Source organism: Pagrus major, chromosome 4 (genome assembly GCF_040436345.1).
Source record: "Pagrus major chromosome 4, Pma_NU_1.0".
NCBI lineage: Eukaryota > Metazoa > Chordata > Actinopteri > Spariformes > Sparidae > Pagrus > Pagrus major.
The window spans coordinates 1202214-1224878 of NC_133218.1; the positions used below are offsets into that span (position 1 = coordinate 1202214).

Sequence of the window (22665 nt, forward strand, 5' to 3'; positions counted from 1 at the left end):
GGCTTTATGGCACTAATAACAACACTAACATACTACAGTGTTTCCCACACATATATTTTACTTGGGTGGTCCCCACTCGTATATTAACGTCTGCCCAAGTATATTTGGCGACCCATTTAGCATTTTACTTTTTATCTGTCCCAGAGAACAACACCATCCGATCTGCCCTAGCTGTTCTGTCTAATCAATCAAGGAAAACAGCTAAACCAACTGTGCAATGTGCAGACACATGACAAAAAGCTTAACTGTTCAACTCTGCAGTTCAAGTGTGCTGATCTCTTGAATACATTTTTAAAATGTGGAATGTATTTTATTATGTAAATTCTATTAGGTCTGGTTTTGTATTTTATACATTTGTAATTGGAAAATGTATTTTACTTTGTAAATATGTATTTCTTATTATTTATTTATGTTACATAGTTTTTGAATATGTATTTCTTTTCAATAAATACGCTTGTGAACCTTTGTTTGACTAGTCAAATTAAAAGTGAAGGCAGCAGATTACAGGCTTGTACACATGTATGGAGCTACCTGGAGCATAGCAATTAAGTATTAATTAAATCTTTCTAACAAGAAATCGAATTATTCATTAGGTCCTAAACTTTGATATGACTAATATTGAGATAAAGTCATTTTCTTGCAAAATTCATTAAGCAATTTGACATGCACTGGGCGAAGTCAAATTATCTTAACCTCTTAGACGAGATTTGACTTTAGATTTCAAGGTTAATAAGAGAGGTAGGATTTAAAGACATCAAGGTTAATTAAATTATTCAGATTATGCAGGGTGTTAATATTGGTTCACACTAATTAATGCAATGCAGAGATAATGTTAAGCACTGTCTTTTCTCTCAGGCTCCCGGCGTGGTGGCTCTTGTGGGAAATTAGTCTGGGCTGGACTGTGTGTCTGCAGGGTAGGACGGAGGAAAAAGAATGCAGAGGGTCATAAGAAAGTGAAAAACAAAAGTGTGATGCTCTGCCTGTTCGATGCTCTGTGACTCATTGTCAGTCTGTCGCAGATCACACTTTCTCCTCAGCTAATATATGCTAAGTGACACTAAGTGAAACCACAAGGCCTAGTGAAGAAAAGGCAGTTTTCCTTTAAAACAGTGTGGAATCTCTCAAGGAGCTGAATCACTGGCCTTCACACACGTACACAGGAATTTTGTTGTTGTGGATCTGTGTGTGTTTGTAGAATCACATTGTTTTACTGTGTCTCCCAAAGGAGCCGTATTGCAGTTGCAAAGTGGAGGGGACTGGACACCAATAACTAATGCTGTTAGAAAAAGGTCTGTGTTGTGGATATCCAAACTGTACCCACTTTTTAGAATTCTTGATTATTTTTTTACTCTAAGAGAGTCAGATATTTACAGAATTGAATTCTCCAGAGAACAAAAGTAAAAAAAACATGTACATAATATTGGATTGAGCTGTGACCTTCCTGCTGTTTTGAGCTAAAGTCTGTTTGTTCAGTGGTGGGAGGAATGATTTGGAAATTGGAGCCACCCAATGATTTCCAGCTGAGATAAGCAACTAACACAATATTGTGAAGCGGTATTACAGTAGGTCTGTACAGTGATTCAATGAACTGAAATTTGATTTGTGCTTACTCTTTGGGTCCGTAAAAATGACTGATAATGATACCGCAGTAGGGCTGGGCAATACATAGGACATATATCATTATCGTGATGTGAGACTACATGCTGTATCGCTTAGTTTGGAGTTTGGATGTCGTTATATCATGATATGACATAAGTGTTGTCTTTTCCTGCATTACAGTAAAGTTATGTAATTTTCTGAAGTTATACTTGCTCTAATACTTGCCTTTACCCACACTATATCCACAGTACTGATGAGTATTGGGCCTATTTAAAAAAAAATATTGTGATATTTGATTTTGTCGTCTCGTCCTAACATTTATGAAGTACTTTTGAGAAGATTTCAAGATATGGAGGTATCTATTGTATATCATGATATAGCCAAAAAATATTGTGATATTATTTTAAGGCTGCCCGGCCTTATACTGCAGCTAATGTATATGTTCTTCTATTTTTCACAAGAAAATAAAACAATTTGTGGACAAACAGTATTTGTGGACACATCTTAACTAAAACCTCTGAGTGGGCATTTACCAAGGCAGTGGTAGAGTGACAACTAAGAGCAGGGCTGCAGTCGTACACCCTGTCTATTTTCCTAAACATTATTCCTTGACCTTGATGTAAAAAGGTATGAGGTCAAGGAAAGATGTGAAGGAGACTTCATTAGGACTTAGGAGAAGACATGGTCTCTTTGTGACGTTTTACTTTCAAATAAAACAGAACACTGTTATTTCTGTAAACTGTCTACTTACTACCGAAGGTTTTATCAGTTACACAGTTAAGACGGAAAAAATATGAATGTATTGTGCTGCATGACAATTTAAATCCTCCTAAAATATTCCATAGGGAGAACCACAGTTAGTCTGGAGCACTGATCAGAGTGGCTCGTGGTAGAGGACAACAACACACAGAACAACAGTTTGTAGATAGATGCTGAACAAGTTGTGTGCTCCTTCTTTCTTGTGAGTGTGCGTGATCGATCCTGTAATTTGTGTAGCATGAAGGAGTTTACACACTTTCATTTCGTTATCAACGCTGTGATTTGTAATGAAGAATAAATTACCTTGTACCTTGTATCTCAGAAAAGTTCAGATCTCCACTACAATTTCAGATGGAATTCTGTGGGTTCAAACAATGCTTGGTCAAAAAACACAAACAGGAAACCGGGTTGGTGAGTGATAGGCCTGAACCATAGAGTTGTGAAACCCTCGCCAAAATGCAACCTAGGCTTTTTTTGTGAAGGAACCCGAGTCAAACCTTCGTGTAAAAGCATAATTACGACGAAAAAGCCACTTTTAAGATTTACCGTATTTTCGTTTTCGGGTCAAAATCATTTTCAATGGCGTGCTAGGGGCAACTTTACGGTAGCATCAAAATCGCTATTTTTAAAACACTAAGAAGACTCGACACAACATGAAACTTTGCGCGTAGTATCACCAGGGTCTCTACACATGAACCCTTCACAAAAAAAGTGTAGGTTGCATTTTGGCGAGAGTTTCACTTTAATGTGCTAAAAAAAAAAAAAAAAGACAAACAATGAAGCCAAAAAGTTCAGAAGAGCTGCAGCGTTGGATGATAATTCTGTTTGTCGCTTGCAGCCTCAACTTTCACATGACACAAAGACTGGTGGAACTTTAACTATCATTTGTTTAAGAGAAGATTCTGTAGCAGAGACCACATCACATCACTACGATCACTGATGGAAGGCACACATTCCACAGTGGCTAAATTCCGTTCTCTTTAAGCAAATAGAAAATCCTCTGTTACATAGGTTTTCACTGTGTGTCTTTGTGTCATTGATTTGATGGAGTCAATGAATGGCAGCTAGCCGCTTGTACACCCACTACAAAAGCAAAACTTTTCCCTCCCGTATGCGTCATTGATACAAAATCCTCAGTGCCTCACATGTGTCCATCTCAAAGATCTGTAAGTTGAAAAGCTTGAGATGTCCTTGGCTCAGAAACACTATGAAAAGGGCCTTTCATTCAGCATTTACAGCACACAGTTATCTACCAAACAACACTGTCAGTGTGTGTGTTGCACTGTGATTATAGAGAACCACAGCTTTCACTTGTCTGGTGTTTATATGTGTGTGTGTGTGTGTGTGTGTGTGTGTGTGTGTGTGTGTGTGTGTGTGGAGGGGGATACTCAGGGTTGTTGAGCCGTGGGTGGAACTTTTTTAATGTGTTCGACTTTCATTGTGTGCAGGAAGGAAGAGGCAGCAGGCAGTCTAGCAGACTTTGTATTGTTCAAATTTCCCTTCAAGGCAGTCAGGCAGATGTATCTAACCCAACCTACAAAGCAATTCACCACTGCTGTTTCAGGAAATCTGAGACACCGCCAGTTGCTGCAGGAGAATCATCTACTGATTAACTGTAAGTAAGTTAACAAGATTGTCTACTGGAAGCAGACAATCAAATGACTTACAAGAAATTATTGGATTAATTGTCCTTCGTCATGCCTGGGTTAAACCTGCCATTCCAGGTAATTTCCTCATTAGAGGCCTGTCCAGAGCAGGGACACACTTGTCCATTACTATCAGTAGTGATGAGCACTGGCCAGATCTAATGTAATTATTATTCCTTCAGTCAGGCCACATGGTGTGAGTGGAACACAGAATCATAATGACAGCTGATAAACTAGCGAGGAGGATACCACTCATATTTAATATTTTCCCTATTAGGTTTCTCTGTTGTTAATTTGGACAGTTTAACTGGAAAACTGCCAATGTAAGAGAATGGAAGCCCCTTTACACCACTGATATATTGTCAATGCTGTCTACAGCGTAACTAACTGATACTAGATTTCCAACAATACCGATAATTGAATTGATAATTTCTATTCCTGAAATTACATTTCTTGGTATTTATCAGCCAAAATATAAAAACAAATTGGAAGCTCTGCATCAATATCTAGGCAGATTTAAAAAGGAACAGGTTCCTGTTTCAGTGTCAAGTGAACAATGATGCCTTTAGCAAGTCTGAATTAACAAGCATGTTGCTTTAGCAAAGCTATTCTCAAAACTTCCAAATACAAAAAAAAGGTTAGTTTAGGATTAGCACTATTGGAATTGCATCACAAAATATCAGCCAAACATACTACAGACTACGGACTTCTCATGTGCTGTAGCACTCACTCAGATCTTGAATGTGTAAAATTGGTGGCTATAGAGTGCTGTAGTTTGTAGTCCTAAAACCCAGAAATCAGTTAGCATTTTTGTTCTTCCTGTTCCCTCGTCTCAAAGTCTATGAGTTTTAATTGTTTTTTGGGTTGAGTGCCTGAAATATGGTGTGTGGTTGCCCCAGGCTGAAGATATTTTTGTTATTTGTTGTTATTTTTGCACATAAAATACATAATTAAATGTCCCACAATTTAATTATAAAGCTCTTACGTGTGTTAAAAATGGCGGTTGCTAACAAGTGTCTAAATGAGACTACAGAGGTTATCTGGGACATTAAACATCATCTCAGCGAACATGGAGACTCATCTACTCACTAGTCCATCTTTACAGGCGACTTTAGTTACAAACTATTCTAACTCTAACTTTACAACTTGTACATTGATCAGTTTATAGAAAACATGTATAGTAATTGTGTAGTAAGATGCTTAGTGGTGGTGACGTTTAAGTCATGTGACCGTGATGTCGTCTGTTTATAAGCCAACAAAGCTTATATCAAGTATCACAAACTTGTTATCGCCACAGAGCTTATTTTCGGTGATTTTCCAAAATCCAATTCAAAAATCCCATAGGCTTTGTGTCAAGGGAACCAGGGTGATGCTAACTTCCAGTTTAGCCTACAAAAATATGTCATCCCTACAGCACTCTTAAAAGACAATTACAAACTGTGAGCTAAAACTCAAATTGAACTGAGATCTATAATACTAAGAAGGCAGATACACAACCTGTAATAATCTGCACAACACAAGATATTAATTAATAAATTCTGTATCTGACACACTCAATGAATGTAGCCTGTTCAATGTTGTATACTTATTACTTTTAATCAATGATTTTATAACTTCTTACAAGCTTGATTTTATGTTTTTAACCAAGAATTAGTTGGACATCATGATTAAACAAACAAGGAGGGGTTGTTTGTTTTTTTAAGAATAAGTTGCTTTGCAAGACGATATCATTTGACGATTTTTTATCGTTTTAATATCTGTCATTTAAAATGGAAATAAAATTATCTGCAGTAATTTATTTATAGTGATATGCAGGCAACCAAAATACTCTACATATTTCCTTGATGATTTTACTGAGATGCCCTCAATTATCTGCACTGAATTTGACTTTTGTCATTGTAGATTATTTTAATGTACACATAGATAATGCTATGCTCAACGTGTAAAAGTGCCAACTCATAACAGAGGACACACTCTTGATCTGTTTATTACTAAGGGTGTCAGCATGTCACTGTGCTTGATGTTGCCCTGTCAGATTAATTGTGTGTATTTTTTTATTTAGAAGGGATACTTTTTATGGAAGTCATCAAATGATCACGATCAGCTCAATGTCTTCACTCATACAATTGCAAACGTAATTGTCAAACTAAAGTCAAAACTGACTGTTCATATTCAAAAGGCATCATGGAGAAATTCTCACTCTGTAAGAGCCCAGAAAAGGAAGTGCCATAAAACAGAGCGAAAATGGCATAAATCAAACCTCCAGATTCACTTTGAATATATAAAGAAAAACTGTAGTAACACCGAACAGTAACACCTCACACATCTTATTTGCTTCAGTTGACAGATTAACCAATCCTCCAGCCTCAAAACCCTGATGCTAGTTTCTAAGATGCAAATGCAGAGTTTGCATCTTTTTTTTAATGACAAAATTAAAGGCATCAGACAAACTAAGAACCCCCACGATGCCAAACAAAGAAGCACCTCCACAACAATCTTCTAGAAGCAGCTTAGTAGTCATGACACAATTCAATTCCATTAATGAAAAATCGTTGATTTGACTGAAAAGCCTTGATGTCTTACCCACCAACTTCCTTAAAACAGTGTTGAACAGTCTCATAAAATACAGAGTTAACAACTCTCCCCAATGAGTCATTTTCCGAACTGCAAGGCTTTACAAATTGCTGTCTTTAAGCCCTTCTAAAGAAGACCAGCCTTGACGCTACCAAGCTGAACAACTATCGGCCGATTTCAAACCTACCATTCTTGGATAAAATTTATTTAAAAGGTTGTTTACCACCACCTTAGTAATTTTCTAATGATGAATAATGTTTGTATAATCTTTCAATCAGGATTTCGGCCCCATCACAGAGACTGTACTCATAAAAGGTGCTGAATGACATCACAGACTCAGATTTACACTTCAATAGTCACATCAAATCAGTACAGGTGTGGAAATTACTTGATTATAAGATGCATCGTGATGCGGATGTGGAAGATTTTGCATCGATGCAGAGAGAGAGCATAATCGAGAGTCTGCAGCTTTTGCTGAGCATTTTTTTAAACGGACATCTCAGGGCACATATTGGATCTTGCTGGGAAGCACTAACTGGACGAGACCCACACAGAGTGTGACTTCTGCCTCACAGCAATTACTAATCATGTTAGCCATTTTTGCAAGCTATAAATCATAAGGAGGAGGAGGTGCTGTCAACTTTGCCGTCCAACTCTGAGAGAGGTGTGTGCAGCACAGTCAATAAATGCCTTATCTTAAAGCTCTTATTGTACAATATATGTATTATATACTACAACAAACGTGTAAGGCACTGCAGATGGATAAATATTTTTGTGATGTTTATGAACTGAGATACAAATATTGAAAAGATGCAGCTTTTATTTTGTAGACTGCTGTAGTCTGATTATTGGACGGACTTTCTGAATAAAAGAGGAATTTAAATGATGAAAAAGTAGCCATGTGCAGTAATATAGATCATTGAGGATGCCATACTCGAGAATCATTGACAACTGAATCATAATCTAATCAAATCATGAGGCCAGTGAAGATTCACACCTCTACAAATCAGTCACCTCGTCTGCGTACTACAATTTAAAAACCATAGCAAGAATTAGAGGAATAATGTCCAAGCATGATATAGAAAAACTACAGCAATCTAAACGATTAGATTACTGTAATGGTCTATTCCAAGGGCTCCCAAGAAAGCACTTTGTCAACTCCAACTAATTCAGAATGCCACTGCCAGGGTCCTGACAATCAATTTTGTCAATCGTCAAATTTGACCATATAACACCTATTCCACAATCCTTACATTGGCTACTGGTTCCTCAGAGATTTTTTTTCAAAATTCTGTTACTTGTCTACAGATCACTCCATGGCTCTTGGCAGAAACTAATCACTGACATGCTCTTGCCTTATGAACCATCCAGAACCCTTAGGAAATCTGGGACCAGTATATTGGTTGTTCCAAAAGTCAAAACGAACATGTTATCATGCAACCCAGGCCTGGAATAATCTCTCTGTTCACATTAGACTAGCTACACTTTTACAGTGCCTATAAGAAGTAGGAGGAAATACCAAAAAAACTCTTTAATGTCAAAGTGAAAACAAATTTTTACAAAGTAATGTCAATTAATTAAAAATATATAATGTAAAATAAGTGATTGCATAAGTATTCACCCCCTTCAAGTCAGTATTGAGTATATGCACCTTTGGCCACAATCACAGCACTGAGTCTGTGTGGCTAGGTCTCAATAAGGCTTGCACATCTGGAAGCAATTTTACTCTAATCTTCTTTGCAAAACTGCTCAAGCTCTGTCAGGCTGCACAGGGATCTGGCGTGAACAGCCCTTTTCAAGTCCAACCACAAATTCTCTGTTGGACTGAGGTCTGGGCTTTGACTCGGCCAGTCCAGAACATTCACCTTGTCTTGTCTTTAAACTATTATTTCTGTGTATCTTTCGCTGTATGCTTCAGGTCATTGTCTTGCTGGAAAATAAATCTTCTCTCAAATTGTAGTTCTCTTGCAGACTGAATCAGGTTGTCCTCCAGGATTTCCCTATATTTTGCTGAATTCATTTTACCCTCTACCTTTACAAGCCTTCCAGGGCCTGCTGTCAAGAAGCATCCCCACAGCATGATGCTGCCACCACCACGCTTCACGGTAGGGATGGTGTGTTTGTGGTGATGTGCATTGTTTGGTGTCTGCCAAACATAGCGTTTAGTCTGATGGTCAAAAAGCTCCATTTTGGTCTCATCAGACCAAAGAACCATCTTCCAGTTGACCTTGGAGTCTCCCACATGCCTTTGGCTAAATTCTAGTGGAAATTTAATGAGCTTTCTTCAACAGTGGCTTTCTCTTTGCCACTCTCCCACAAAGCTTTGACTGGTGAAGAACCCAGGCGACAGTTGTTGTAAAGTCTCTCCCATCTCAGCTGCTTAAAGCTATAGTAGGGCCCTATGATTTCTGCGATCATGGAATCGCGGACGGAATCGCGGAATTGGCTAATTAAAACGGAATCTATTTTTAACGCGGAATTTGACATAATTTCACTGAAATGCTGTTTTCGTGTGGAAGAGGAACGTATGTCTGGGGAAAACTGCACGGAGGGAAGCACATCTGGGTGGCACAACAAGCCCCCTCCACAGACTGAGCCCCTCCCCCTTCAAAACAATGTAAGCATGGCGAAGCAGCTGCCCACGGCTCTGTCTGATAGGTGGGAAACTTGAAGAGAGAGTAGCTAACAAGGACTAACTAGTCGTACAACTTAAATAACTTGTTTAAGTTACTTTTGAAGAAGTTTAAAATGTTTGGTTGTTGTTTTATGACAAGTCAACTAAAGTTTCATTACTTTCTGCTTGTTTTTGATGGACTTTAATGTACTGTACGGTACAGTATTGAGGAAATGTGTTGTTGTCACCTCAATAAATTTAAGTTAATTTCTATTTAATTTGTGTACATTTTAGTCATTTACATTAAAAACACACTGTTTTTGGTAGTAAAATAAGAGTAAAAGGTAAAAAAAAACGGGATTCTCAAAACTTTAAACGGAAAAAACGGAATTCCCAAAAATGTAAACGGCAAAACGGAATTTGGGAAAAATAAAACGGAATTTGGGAAAAAATAAAACAGATTTTATAGGGCCCTACTATAGTTGGTAATCCTGTTCAGAAACACTGTTTGTTGTACTGGGTGAAATGGTCCTTCCATCCTGAGAGTAGTCAATACATAATGTGTTCAGAAAAAGGAACGAAAAAAATCAGACCTCTGTGGCAGCTGCAGGCCTGTAAAAACTCTGACTAATCCCTGCCTCTCGGTGCGAGTGGAAAGAACCAATCAGATGCCTTCATGTCTCGTCCTGCCCACGCCCCCCTCTGTCCCTCCCTCCTCCCTGCGTGCACTCATCATGTGTCACCGTTGCTGGAAATATTCAGCACACTCCATACCGAGTTAGCAGGAGAGAACAATGGCAGAGAAAATGTAGCCAAAAGTAGCACTGCCAGCGTTACTTGTAACGGCTCGCCACGCTAAACGGGCTAAGAAAAGAAAGCCGGAGGCAGAAAAGGCTGCAACGAAAAAGGCTTTAGATAAAGCCAGAGGGAAAACCAGAGTCAACATCGGTTCAGCTTTTGAACGGTGGAGACAACTGAGGGAGCTGAAGGGCCTAAGAAGTGATGCAGAGGTTGCTGTCTTTCTGTTGGACAGGTAATTATTTGTTTTGCTTCGGGGGGATTTGTTATTTTCATGAAATATGTAACGTTAGCCAACTTAGCTTCTTTTGTAGCTCGTATTAGCCCAATGCTAACATTAGCTTCTCTGTCGGTGTAAGCCAGTAACGTTACAGGTCGTCGGTACATACTGCTTATCTAACTTATAGGATCTGTGCTTCCTGCATGGAGCATTGAGTGTTTGTACTCGACGCATCTCATGCTGGCCCCTGATTAGGGGGCGCTCGTATTGAAGAGGTTATAGGATATGACATTTTGATCATATTGCACAGCCACAGCCACGCACAGGGGCGTGGCTTTGGATGGCGCACTGACGGGAGGGGGAGGAGGGGGTGGAGGGGGTGGAGCTTAGAGGAGGTGACACTTTCAAATCTTGCTAGCTCTCCAACATTACCAACTATAGCTTTAACTTAGGGGTGGGCGATATGGCAAAAATATCATATCACGATTTATTAAAAATAAAATCACGATTTCGATTTTATCACGATCTTAAATCAAAAAAAAGAAAAACAGACAATTTAGGCCAAAGAACCTTTCTGAACAGATTTTAATTTAAATAGTTGCAGTTTTGCCAACATGTGCAAACAAGGTAAACATACTAAAAGGTAAACAACACTGATAAAGTGCACTCTTGCAACATAAAAGGTAGCTTTCAATAAACATGAAAGTAAAATATCAATGAAGACATTACTGTTTGTTTTATTCAACACAGTCATTTTAACAGGATTTAAGTATATCAAAACACTTAATAGCTTATTGAAAAGGGTCCGTCAGTGGTCGGACTATCCGACGGGGGGTGGGGGGGTCGCGGTAATTTGAACACTGTACAATTAGCGCATTTACGGTTTATTAGCGGCCAAGCGCGACCTATCCATGTGTGCGTGCGTGCGTGCGTGCGCACCCGAGAGAGGCGGCAGGTGGAGGGGCTAACTGGCAGAGATGAGAGATGGTGAAACGCTGTTTTTTTTGTTTTTTTTAAAAAGCGACCAACTCCTCCGTTTGGCTTTCAGCCATGGCTCTGCATGCGGCTACCGCTACACACATAAACAAGGAGGCGGGTAAGAAGGCGCGTCACTGCACGACGTAATACGTTTGGTGCGTCGGTGCATCAGCATAGAACTGCAATTTATAGACTGTGCCCTAGACGATCCCTACGATCTCTGCACTCTGGCAGATCGTCTACACATTCTAATCCTTCACGATCTAATATCGTCATATCGCACACCCCTACTTTAACTCCTTCAGAATAGTTATAGGTGTCTTGGTGGCCTTCCTCACTAGTCTCCTCCTTGCACGGTCACTCAGTTTGTGAGGACAGCCTGCTCTAGGCAGATTTACACATGTGCCATATTCCTTCCATTTCTTAATGATGGATTTAACTGAACTCCGGGGGATGTTCAGTGACTTGGAAATGTTTTTGTATCCATCCCCTGACTTAAACTTTTCAATAACCTTTTCACAGGGTTGCTTGGAGTGTTCTTTTGTCTGCTGTAATTGTATGTATGGTGTAACTGTAGCCATGAATACTGATTAACCAGTGATTGGACCTTCAGTGTTTTTATACTACAGTCGCTTGAGACACATTCACTGCACTCAGGTGATCTCCATTTCACTAATTGTGAGACTACTAGCACCAATTGGCTGGACCTCTGTTGAACTTTAAAGGGGGTGAATACTTATGCAATCACTTATTTTACATTATATGTTTTTAATTAATTGACATTACTTTGTAGAAATCTGTTTTTGGTTATGTATTTTTTTGTATGTTTGCTATGATTCCATTTATAAAAGTAATAAAACGGGTAAACAATTAAGGGGGTGAGGACTTTTTATAGGCACTGTACATTCTCAATAGAAAAGAGAAGGTACCAATATCCTAAGGCACTCATTTTGTACAACCAACGTAAGTTGGCTGATCCACGTCACAGTGAAGCAGCACAGAATGATGATGAGTTGCTGAAATGTTAATGAGCTGAAAGGCTGTCGGCGAGACCACCAGGCGACTGTGGCTCAGTCTCTGCATCACTAAAGACATCATTCATACATCATTAAAGATGGATGGATGCTTTCCACTGAGGTGTCAGCTGTACCTAGTGGCATTTTGTTTCTGTTGCAGGCATGCATGCACATGACAGCACATCAGTTGTTTGAGGTGAAGACATATGGCAGCTCATCCCATGAGATACTTAAGCCTGGATCATTTCACTGATTTGGAGCTTGGTTTTAAATGTCTGGTTCCTTCACAACAGTAGAATTCAGGGTTTTCGTAAATTTCTGAAGCAGACATTTCCAAAAATCACACTCACTTTACGAAAGGATTAACAAGGTGTGTTAGGTGTGAAACAAGAAAAGGTGTGATCATCTCTGTTTTTATTCTTTGCACAAATGCCTCTGTCCCTTTTTGTGTACAAGCAAGTGCAATCCCATAAATGCTCTTAAGGAGAAACTGTCTAATCATAAGATAGGTTTGAAATTCTTAATTCTAAAAAAAAAAATAGTGGTAAAAATAGAAATAATAGTAATATTTGTTTGATAATACGGACTGAAACAGTATTGTAAAGAGTTGTGATATAAAACGCCACTATGACACCAAGTACAGCGATTTTGAATAGCAGTATCCACAGAACACAGAGGTGAGGACACTTAAATTTACACTGAATGTATGTTACTTATACGTTATAAGTGATCTGATGTTATTTTGTCAGCACCAGCCTTTCCTGACGTCTGACCTTGAATATAAATAAGATGCAGACCTTTGAGCAGTAAGTTTGATAACCCAGCTTTATACAATTATGTTGCTTGCAACGGCTGAGCCTTTTCGAGGATGCCCTTTTCATACCCAATTATAATGTCACCTTCTACCAGTGAACCAGTTTACCTGTGGAATGTTCCGAACAGGTGTTTCTGAGCTTTCCACACACTGACTGTAAAAACAGTGGACAGAGCCACTGTGTCGTCGGCCATAGGGTTCTCAAAAGCCAGAATGACGCTCAAAGTGGGTTGTACCGGCTGCCATCTTGGCATGCAAGCCCCGGCTAATCAAAAATGGGCAAAGAGGTGGAGCTGTGGTAAGCCGAAAGCAGCCTGGTTACTTATAGCCTCCCTCCAGTCAGTTTCTCTTCCTGTCTAACAGTCAGTCTTTTATGTAACAATTATCCATTCAACTAACCCAAAAATACAAGTGACTATATAAACATCCCTTTTTCCTTATTGCGTTTTAAGGCCATTCTTTTTGTGTAGCCTGTTAACACTCAAAAATCAGTAAAAACTGTGAAAATCTAAATCTAAGGATGAGTTCTGTCTTGGTGTCAGACCACTAAATCACCACCCACATGTCAAATTTTTTCAGGGATTCAAATAGGTTGAGTTTTCTCCTCTGAACCATTAAAGTCAGTGTTTCTTCCTGTCTAATGGTCAATGTCTTTTCTCAAACAGAGAATGGTTTAATAGTCATACATAATTATTACCATTGCAACCAGACTGCTCTTCTGGCAGGATCAACAGATTCTATTATGGATTTATGTCATTATTCCTTATTAGCAACAACTTCAATTTAGTGAATTTGAGCACAAAATTAAGTCATTTGTCATCAACATTGTACAGAGAGGACTCAAAAATATTTAATATCATAAAAATACCAAAAAACACTGGAGGGGGGTTTTAAAGATCCCCAGCTAGCTGGAAGCTACCGAGCTAGCTAAGGCTAACAAGGTGTCCATGTTCAAATTTAAAGAGAAGCAGATTTCGCCTCATGTGACCGTCTGATAATTTGTTTTTATTCGAGTTACTTACAGCAGGTTTATTTGCACTAAACCACCAGAATGCCGTACTGTAAGTTGGCTGTAAGATAGAGAGCAACGGTAGGCATGGGAGTGTCCTCCATCCCAGGTTGGTGTCCTAGTTTTTCTCAACGCTAACCAAAAAGATAGCTGGGTGGATGTTATAAGTGAGCTGGCAATGACGGCGGTTAAAGTGTTATTACTGACCAACACACCAGATGTATTGTTCTTTTAAGTAACCACCACACAGTTTGGTTGTCATTTTGGTGAGCCCAGTTTCTGTTCTTATTGCATCAGCTAAAAAAAGAATGTAATGTAATGTAAAAAGCTGTTGTTCATTGTCACAGTGTCTAATGTAGCTTTATATATTTTGTCAAACATAGATATAATATATATGATATATATGCCAAATATGCGGTGCATTGTCATGGCAACCTAGCTGCCAGCCCCGTACAGCTGCATCTCTTTGATGACAGCTGGTTCTTTTGTTCTTCTGTTGTTTAAAATATCCAAATTGCTATTTAATTTCTTGTTATGTTTAGAAAATGCGATCCCACATAGTGTGACATGTAACAGTGCAATGATTGAACTTTCTGCATTACAAAATACAATTTTCACTGTTTGCTAGAACTCCTCTCTCTGCATCTTTCTTAAATAACAAATAGTCGACTAGTCGACTGCTGTTATGAAAAACAAGTAAAAATAAGTAGTCGTGAAACCCCTAATAGACAGTAAAACTGTTGTGAATTACTGAATGGTGAGGAGCCCACCAGCCACTAAACAAGTGTATCCCACTCAGATGAAGTGGCAATCAGTGAAAGACAGAGAAATTGAGTAACTGCAGGTTTTTATGACACCGCCTCCCATCTGTGTAAATGAGACGTCAGGAGTATTAGTCATAAAACTTCAGTGACAGTAGGTTCCACCTGTACTGTAGACTTTGAACAGTAAACTGAACATTACATCGGAAACAACAACACTGCCATTATCAAGTCATATACTGTAAAGGCAGGACAGACTGGGCCCTCGGCTAATATCTAGGTCTTCTTTATGTGTCACTACAGCATCACATCACAGCACAACAGAAACTAATGTCCTTACACCTTCTCACATACAGAGACACACTCAATTCATATTTGTTCCTTTATTTATCTATTTTTATTGATTTATTCATTCACTTGCCTTTTAAGGCCATTCTGTTTGTAGCCTGCTGTCATATACACTCAAAAATCAGTAAAAACTGAAAAACTAAATCACCACCCACATGTCAGATTTTTTCATGGATTCAAATAGGTTGGTTTTCTCCTCTGAACCTTTAAAGCCCCCCCTCCAGTCAGTGTTTCTTCCTGTCTAACGGTCAACAGTCTTTCTCAAACAGAGAATGCGGGCACGGTTTATAGTCATACATAGTTATTACATCACAACCAGACTGCCCTCCTAGAAAGATCAACATCGCTAGCATGGATTAGCGATAGCATTAGGATGGACAAGCAGCATGAATATTAGCAGGGATAGTGCTAGCTGTCACTCAAACAGAAGTTCTTCTTGTGTATTAAGGAGCTGCAGAGTTTATTTATGGTCAAACTGAGAACTGTGCTGTACATTTACTGCCACTAGACAACAGCTAAATGTTCCTTCTGCTCTGGGCGCTGACAGCGGTCTGCTCTAAACACAGTCACTGTATCATTGAGAACATTTACACTAATAAACCAATCATTATCTGATTTATGGAGTAAAAGATTATTAATTAATAATTATTATTAAATATTGAATAATTACCAGATTATTATGAAAAGTCCAATATCACACCTAGTTTTTTGCCCAATATTCCATTTTATTCAGTGCGTGTATACTGTTAATCCGGATTAGGGATGTAACGGTATGAAAATTTCACACCACGGTAATAGTGACCAAAGTTATCACGGTTATCGGTATACCGCGGTATTTTTAAAATGTCTTCAAAATGTTGAAAAAACACTGATACACTGATAAATTGAAATAATTTCACCAAGATTTATATTTAAATAGATTTATTATATATTAAAAGGGTTAGGGTATAAGCAGCCTGTTTTTGAAATGCGTCCTTTAATGTCTGCGTTACAGAGGTAGAATGAGATGTACTGGCAGTAGCACTCGATTGGCCAGCAGACCCTCTCTGTGAAAAAAATGAATAGAAAATGTCATTATTAATTATTACTGTCATTGTTACTTAATACTAAGGGTGCAACCAACAAATCACAAAACTCACAATCTAGATCATATCACTTTTGTGAGAAACAGGTTGGATAATCTTTTAGATCAAAACAAAAAGGATTATTGTTAAATTACTTATAAAAACTCTATTTTGGCTCGTATCTCTATCTAGAAACTTGTTATATTCACCATTTTATATTATTCTTTATATATAGTCTATTCTACAAATAATCCACAAGTATTATATATTTCTGATATTACTTATATATATTGGCTGTCTGTCTCTCTGTCTGCTTGCTCGTCTGTTGTCAATGGCCTCGGTCAATCTGATTGGTCAAATGGCTGCTGAGCCACAGCTGATGGAGCGGTGCCGTGTGTCAACAGGCGGAAGCGCGCAGTGATTCGAAGGGAGGGGAAATAGTGCCAGGTGATCGTGAGGTCTGACTTTTTTGTCGTAAACGATTTTGTGATGCAAATGTTTTACTCTTTTGAACGGATATTGTTTTTTGAAGCAAAACGCTTTATCTTCGTGGCCCCGCAAACTAGCCGTAACTACTTTCTTCAGCAACAACAGCGGGACAGACCTCGGCTCACAGGACGCAGTGGGGGGAAAGTCACTGCTGATGCACGACACTGATGGTGAGGATGTCATACAACTTCATGTCAAAAAATCCGAACTATCCCTTTAAGGTTAATTTACCTTGCATTCACTTAACAGTTGAGGGCGATGGTTGCGCAAATGAGTAAGTAAATTGGATGTGTTGCCGCCCCTCGCAACAACTTTCTTCTTGCAGCTCCTGCAGCCTCGACCAGCTGTCCCTGAGCATTCTCATAATAACCAAAATACGCCCAGACTTCAGATTTGGTTCTCTTTGAAGGCGGAAAAATGCCTTGAGGGCCGCAACTATCACGTCCTCCCTCCGCCATGTCTTCTTCACTACATAACAAGCGCACGTTGCACGTTGCACGTTGCACGTTGCACCTGCGTAGGGAGACTTGGATAAAGTATCTGGCGAGTTTTCCACACCGTGGTTATCGACCGTTTCGGTTACCATGGTAATTAAAACTTAAACGGTAACCTTCACCGTCGGGAAATTTTCCGTGGTTTACCGTGACACCGGTAACCGTTACATCCCTAATCCGGATGTTGTGAAAACGCGAGCCGATGCGTTTTCTGCTCATATGCATAACGCGAAGAAGGAGAGCATTATTTTGCCTGTTTTGCAAACCTAACAAGTCCCACATACAGTTTGACAATAGGAGATACAGTACAGAGGTGATACAGCGGCTCTGACCAGGACTCTGACTCCAGGGACGTGAAGACACAACAGGCTGGGACGGGAGAAGCATGCAGCAGGAGACAAGTGACAGTTTTTTTCTATGCTGGCGGGACAGAAGCAGGTTTTTCTGCTTCATAAAATCTTGACACTGTGTACATGCACACACTAGCATGTTGAATTATCTAAAACGACCAGAGATTATATTCTACTACATTACCCTTACCCCTTTTCCAATAATAGTGGAAAGAGATTCAGATATGGAAATTAAACAGTAAGTGACAGCGTTTTTGTTATCTTCTCCATGTGAAGAGAGATTTATACACCTTGGTCTCGGCCCTGGTCACTTCCCCATTTCTACTATAGGAAGCAGGTGAAATAACAAACAATAATTTTGACATACACCTTGTTCTAAAAACTGATCTTTTGTGTGCTTTTTAGCAGGAATGATACGTCTGATTGATACATTGTCTGGCTGTTATTGTCAAATATTTTCTCACTATGTTTCCAGTAGCAGGAATCTGCTGCGCGTGCTGTAAATGTTAGAAAAGCTTCACAGCCTCATCTTTGACTGCTCATTACTGCAGGACTGAGAGCAACATCAGTGAGTTCAAACAGGTACCAGGGAACAAACAGTTAGAACATACTGTACACAGTGTATTCACATGTGAAATCACTTTAAGAGCCTTCATTTAAATAAAAAAGTGAGAGTGGATAACACCACTATGTTAGAGACGTGACCTCCTGTTTATCTCATCTAACAGGCTGTGAAAGAGAAACATCATGTTGAGATCAATGCACACTGATCAAAGTGTAGAGGGACTCACACACCACTGCAACAATGAGGAGTTGAGACACACACAAACAGGAAGTAAAAGGTTGACATTAAGCTTGCGCACATGGGAATAACTTCACAAGTAATCAGATAAATACTGGCATCGAGCCTTCATAAGCCTCAAAATATGAGACATCTTTTCAAGCTGTGAGGGGACAAGATAATGACGCTCTAAATTAGACAGTAAATCTCACTTGTGGCCTGATCTATGATTCACCCAGCTGCTATCATCACCTACGTCATTCTATCATTCTCTATCCAGTTAGATGACTGATGTAATTTGGTGCGGGAATTTCAATGATACATGAGACATTATGACAGTTATAACCTGTGGCAAGAGGAAGGAATTTCATCAAGGGATGAGGTCAGGTTCAGGAAACATCTAACCAATATTGCAATTGCAGAAATGATATGTAATCTCTGAATATTCTAAAATTCTTGATCAGATTTTTTATTTAACTTTAAAGCACAAAGACACATCAATAAAGACATATCAAATACTAGACTTGCCTGTAAGATAGGCCTTTGTTTCTGACATAGTTTTAGTATATTTAGGAGTAACGATTCTGAAAGCAAGATTGAAGCTGTGATACAACTGTCCATGGTTTGGAGTTGCTATCTGGAAATGCGACTCCTCGCCAACCCACTGCCACCGCTGTGTCACACTTCATCTCTTCTACTTTCACTATACATATATATATATATATATATATATATATATATATATATATATATATATATATATTTCAAAACAGACTCCCTTCTCATCTCTACAAATTGAGTTTTGTCGTACTATCGGACTATGACCGTGAAGTACAAAAAGAATGTTGTATTCCATTCACATCCAATTTTTCAATTACTTTTTGCTGCACTTAACAGTATGCTCATCTTCACTAACTGATCCATCTTGAGGTTGGTTAGTGCCTTCATTGCAGCCGTATCCTCCAGGGCTGATTTAACTAAAGCTTGACTACATAAGCACTGTTTTGTTGTAAGATTGTATGTGCCTATGAAGAGTGCAATCACGAAAATAATTTTTTGTGCATGAGTATATGATCGTATATGTCTTTGTCACGCTGCAGTTTATAAACATTGTTGTCGGTTGGGCAATGTAACAAATAGTTGAATTTCACTCTTACTTTTGCACAAAGTCAAAGAACACAGCCCTGGAAGCAGCTGGCAGGCAAGCAAGATGCACTGTCCAGCTACGCAAGCAATGCAGACAGACTACAGAGAGATGTCATGCAAGCTAGCACATCAACTAAATGTAACTGCTATTTTCTGACATCAAACTCTGAGAAAACACTTGTTTACCTGACTGCCGTTCCCGCAAATTATTCTCAGTGTTTTCAGTGTTCATAACCAGATGGATAGCTCTGCTTTATCCTCTCATCAAGGTTGTAAGCATTGGCTGTATTTAGAACCACATACTACATATAATTGCCATAGTAGTATGCAGTATGAAACCGTTATATCAGTTTATTTTGTAGTATGCCAGCCCAGGCTTGCCGGTTTCCGGTTTTGGAAAGCGGAAGTAAACAATAACACACCTAATGGCAAACCGCCACTAATGTGTAGCATCCCATTAAGCCCTTGAAAAAAAAAAGTCTGATAACTGGAAGGAACCAGATTCACCAGCCTTTTGTCAAATGATTTAACTGCAAATGTAATGAGAGTTGGAGGTTGTTCACAGGCAAAGTTATTTCTGTTGCTTTGGAAGCGTAACATTATTCTTGTTATTCTTGCTTCACAATGGGAACATATTCCTAAAACTTGCTGACTGATGCTATTTTTGTGTGTGTTAATTAATTAACTTGTAATCAATTTTTGGAAAACTGATAATATTTGAAATTTTCAAAGTTGATTTTTCGCCCAAAAAATTAGATTAGAAGTAAATGTAGTCATGGAATAGCATACGAAAAATCGGAAAATGCTTCCTATCGTTGGCCTGACTGGTTTTTGTAACCGTTCCAGCACTATGTATTGAGGGACACAGTACACAGGTAGACTGGTCCAATGTATAGTGCAGATTTTTTTCGAATCAGTACCACATCCAGGTAATTTTGGCCCTTCACTTTTGTTTAATGCAGACTTTGCTTTTGATTCCATACTACATAGACCTATTACATGTTATATTTTGGCAAAATCAGTATGAACTGATGAGTTGAAGGCAGGGCCTGGCTCTGCTCTTTGTTAAGGAGTCTGAGTAACAAAAACAAGACAACAAGACTCACAATTCAGTCTGTGCTGTTTATCACAAATGTCTGTTAAGCTGCTTTTATTTACCCGCCAACCTGGCTGGTCGAGCAAATTCACAGCCACGACTCAAAATAACCTGCATTTGGCAGGTAGTGGGTGTTAATGTCGAGCCCTGATGCCAAAATGCATATATACTGGCCAGCATCACATGGACGTGGCGCGCTAAACAGCACCGCTGCTGAGAAATATTCTAGGGGAAATACTGTTTGGAGAAGATTATTAACAAGGTTCAAATTAATCTCAAGACATTTCTGAACCATTAAGAGCCACTGCTTGTTTAGACAATCAGATGATCCAGCAGGCAGCATTTGTTTCCAAAGACATGTTATCTAAATGTTAAAAGTGGTTCACAGTTACTCACAGCCACCCACCATGGTGTATTTTGGTGGCAGGAGGCTGTGGGAATAACAGGCCAATTATGAATGGAATTGAGTGACTTTCATGAAAAGAGTAACTTTAAATTGAATTTAAGAGCAGTGGACGCATTCACAGACTAAACAATATAGGGTATGCAACTTCTGTGTGTGTAGTTGTTGTTATAAAAGTGCCTGTTGGGTGAATGATTCTAATGGCTCAAAGTCATTCTACCTGCATTTAAATTACTGTGTGCTGCCAGCGTGACAACTTTGAAACACAGTGCTGGTCTGCACCAGAGGTTCTTAAAGTGGGGTCCAGGGACCCCTAGGGATCCTTAAGAGGGTTCCAGGGGGTCCACAGCAGGAATAATTTTATTTTACTGTAATTCAATCCATAAGTAACACAATGACAGAATATATGAACCTTTTGGTAATCATGAGTTTCAGTCACTTTGTGTAATATGCAATAAAAGCAAAAAATCTTATCAGATGAGGGGCCTCCAGACAGAATTTATCAAATGGGGGTTCATAATCTAATTTGTGTCATTTTAGGGGTTCATGACATGAAAGGGTTTGAGAACCATTGGCGTAGCTGCAGAAGACAGCTCTGCTACCGTCGATTGTTGTTCCTCAGAAGGAGCAAACAGACAGCGTTTCAACATACAGAAGACCTGTGCTACATCTGGACTGAACATTATCAGCTGTGCTCACTAGCACAATATAATAGCTACTGTAATACAGCCATACTGTATCAACTACAGGCTCAGGCTCAAGATGTTGGGCCAGATGATAGCTCGGTAAACATATTAGGATATTGATTATGCTTTATATATAAAGATTTTCATCAGTATTTTCACTTTTCTTATAGACTTACCTAACATTATCATATTAATTGTTTAACCCACTGATAACGTATCGTTACTTGCTATATGTCAGTAACAATGCCGAGCTGTCCCACTGGATTCAAGTGTTTCGCAAACGCCCTTAAATGAAGTCGGACAACGGATTTCAGTTCGCCCACATGCGAGGAAACCTTTAATTTGATGATTTTTCAACGGAGTTCGGTTAGCGTTGTCTCCGAACAAAACGAACTTCTCTGGATGGAAAAGTAACGTTACACAGATAGCATACAGTGTTTCGCAACAGTGTGTGAATGTGCACCACAGCCCAGCACGGGTACATGTCAGAACTTAAAGTAGGTCACTGTGCGTGTTTTTGAGTCACCTGGAGTCTGACTCCCTTCACCGCTAACTGCAAACACTGTCCACATCCAAACAAGTGTTGTTATGAACGAGCAATAACAGGCGTCTCCATACCTGACTGGCTTTGTGGAACTGTTTCTTCAGCCCGGCCACAGACATCTTCGAACAACGTGCAACGCTTCACCTCTGGTCTAATGTCCCTTTAAACACTGAATTGAACTAGTAAAAAAAAAAAATCTACGTTAAGGAAGCTGACAGGAGAATCCACAGCACCGCAACCATCAGTCAGCACCGTTCAAGACTGCAGCAAGACCTGAGCGGAATCAAGCTCGGGCAGCGCAACACTACGCAACCGGAAATGATTTTATTTCCGTCACAATAAAAGCATAATTTCAACACAGCAAATTGCCCGTTTTTTTTCTTCATTTCATGCAAAACGAACAACATAGTGAGTGAGGTAGAAAATTTACTATCTCTGCAGTCAGGAAATGAGGCACATATAGAGAGTTGTGTGCT

The 22665-nt window shown here is 39.2% G+C and overlaps 1 protein-coding gene across 1 annotated transcript in view; it reads right to left on the bottom strand.

Annotated features, from left to right (window-relative positions):
- The window catches only part of sh3gl3a (SH3-domain GRB2-like 3a), a 50173-nt gene extending 27778 nt beyond the window's left edge, over window positions 1-22395 (bottom strand). The window contains exon 1 of the mRNA XM_073464561.1: window positions 22264-22395. Coding sequence (XP_073320662.1) covers window positions 22264-22308 — 45 coding nt within the window. The 5' untranslated portion in view covers window positions 22309-22395. The remainder of the gene's footprint in view (window positions 1-22263) is intronic.
- Window positions 22396-22665: the final 270 nt, after the last annotated feature.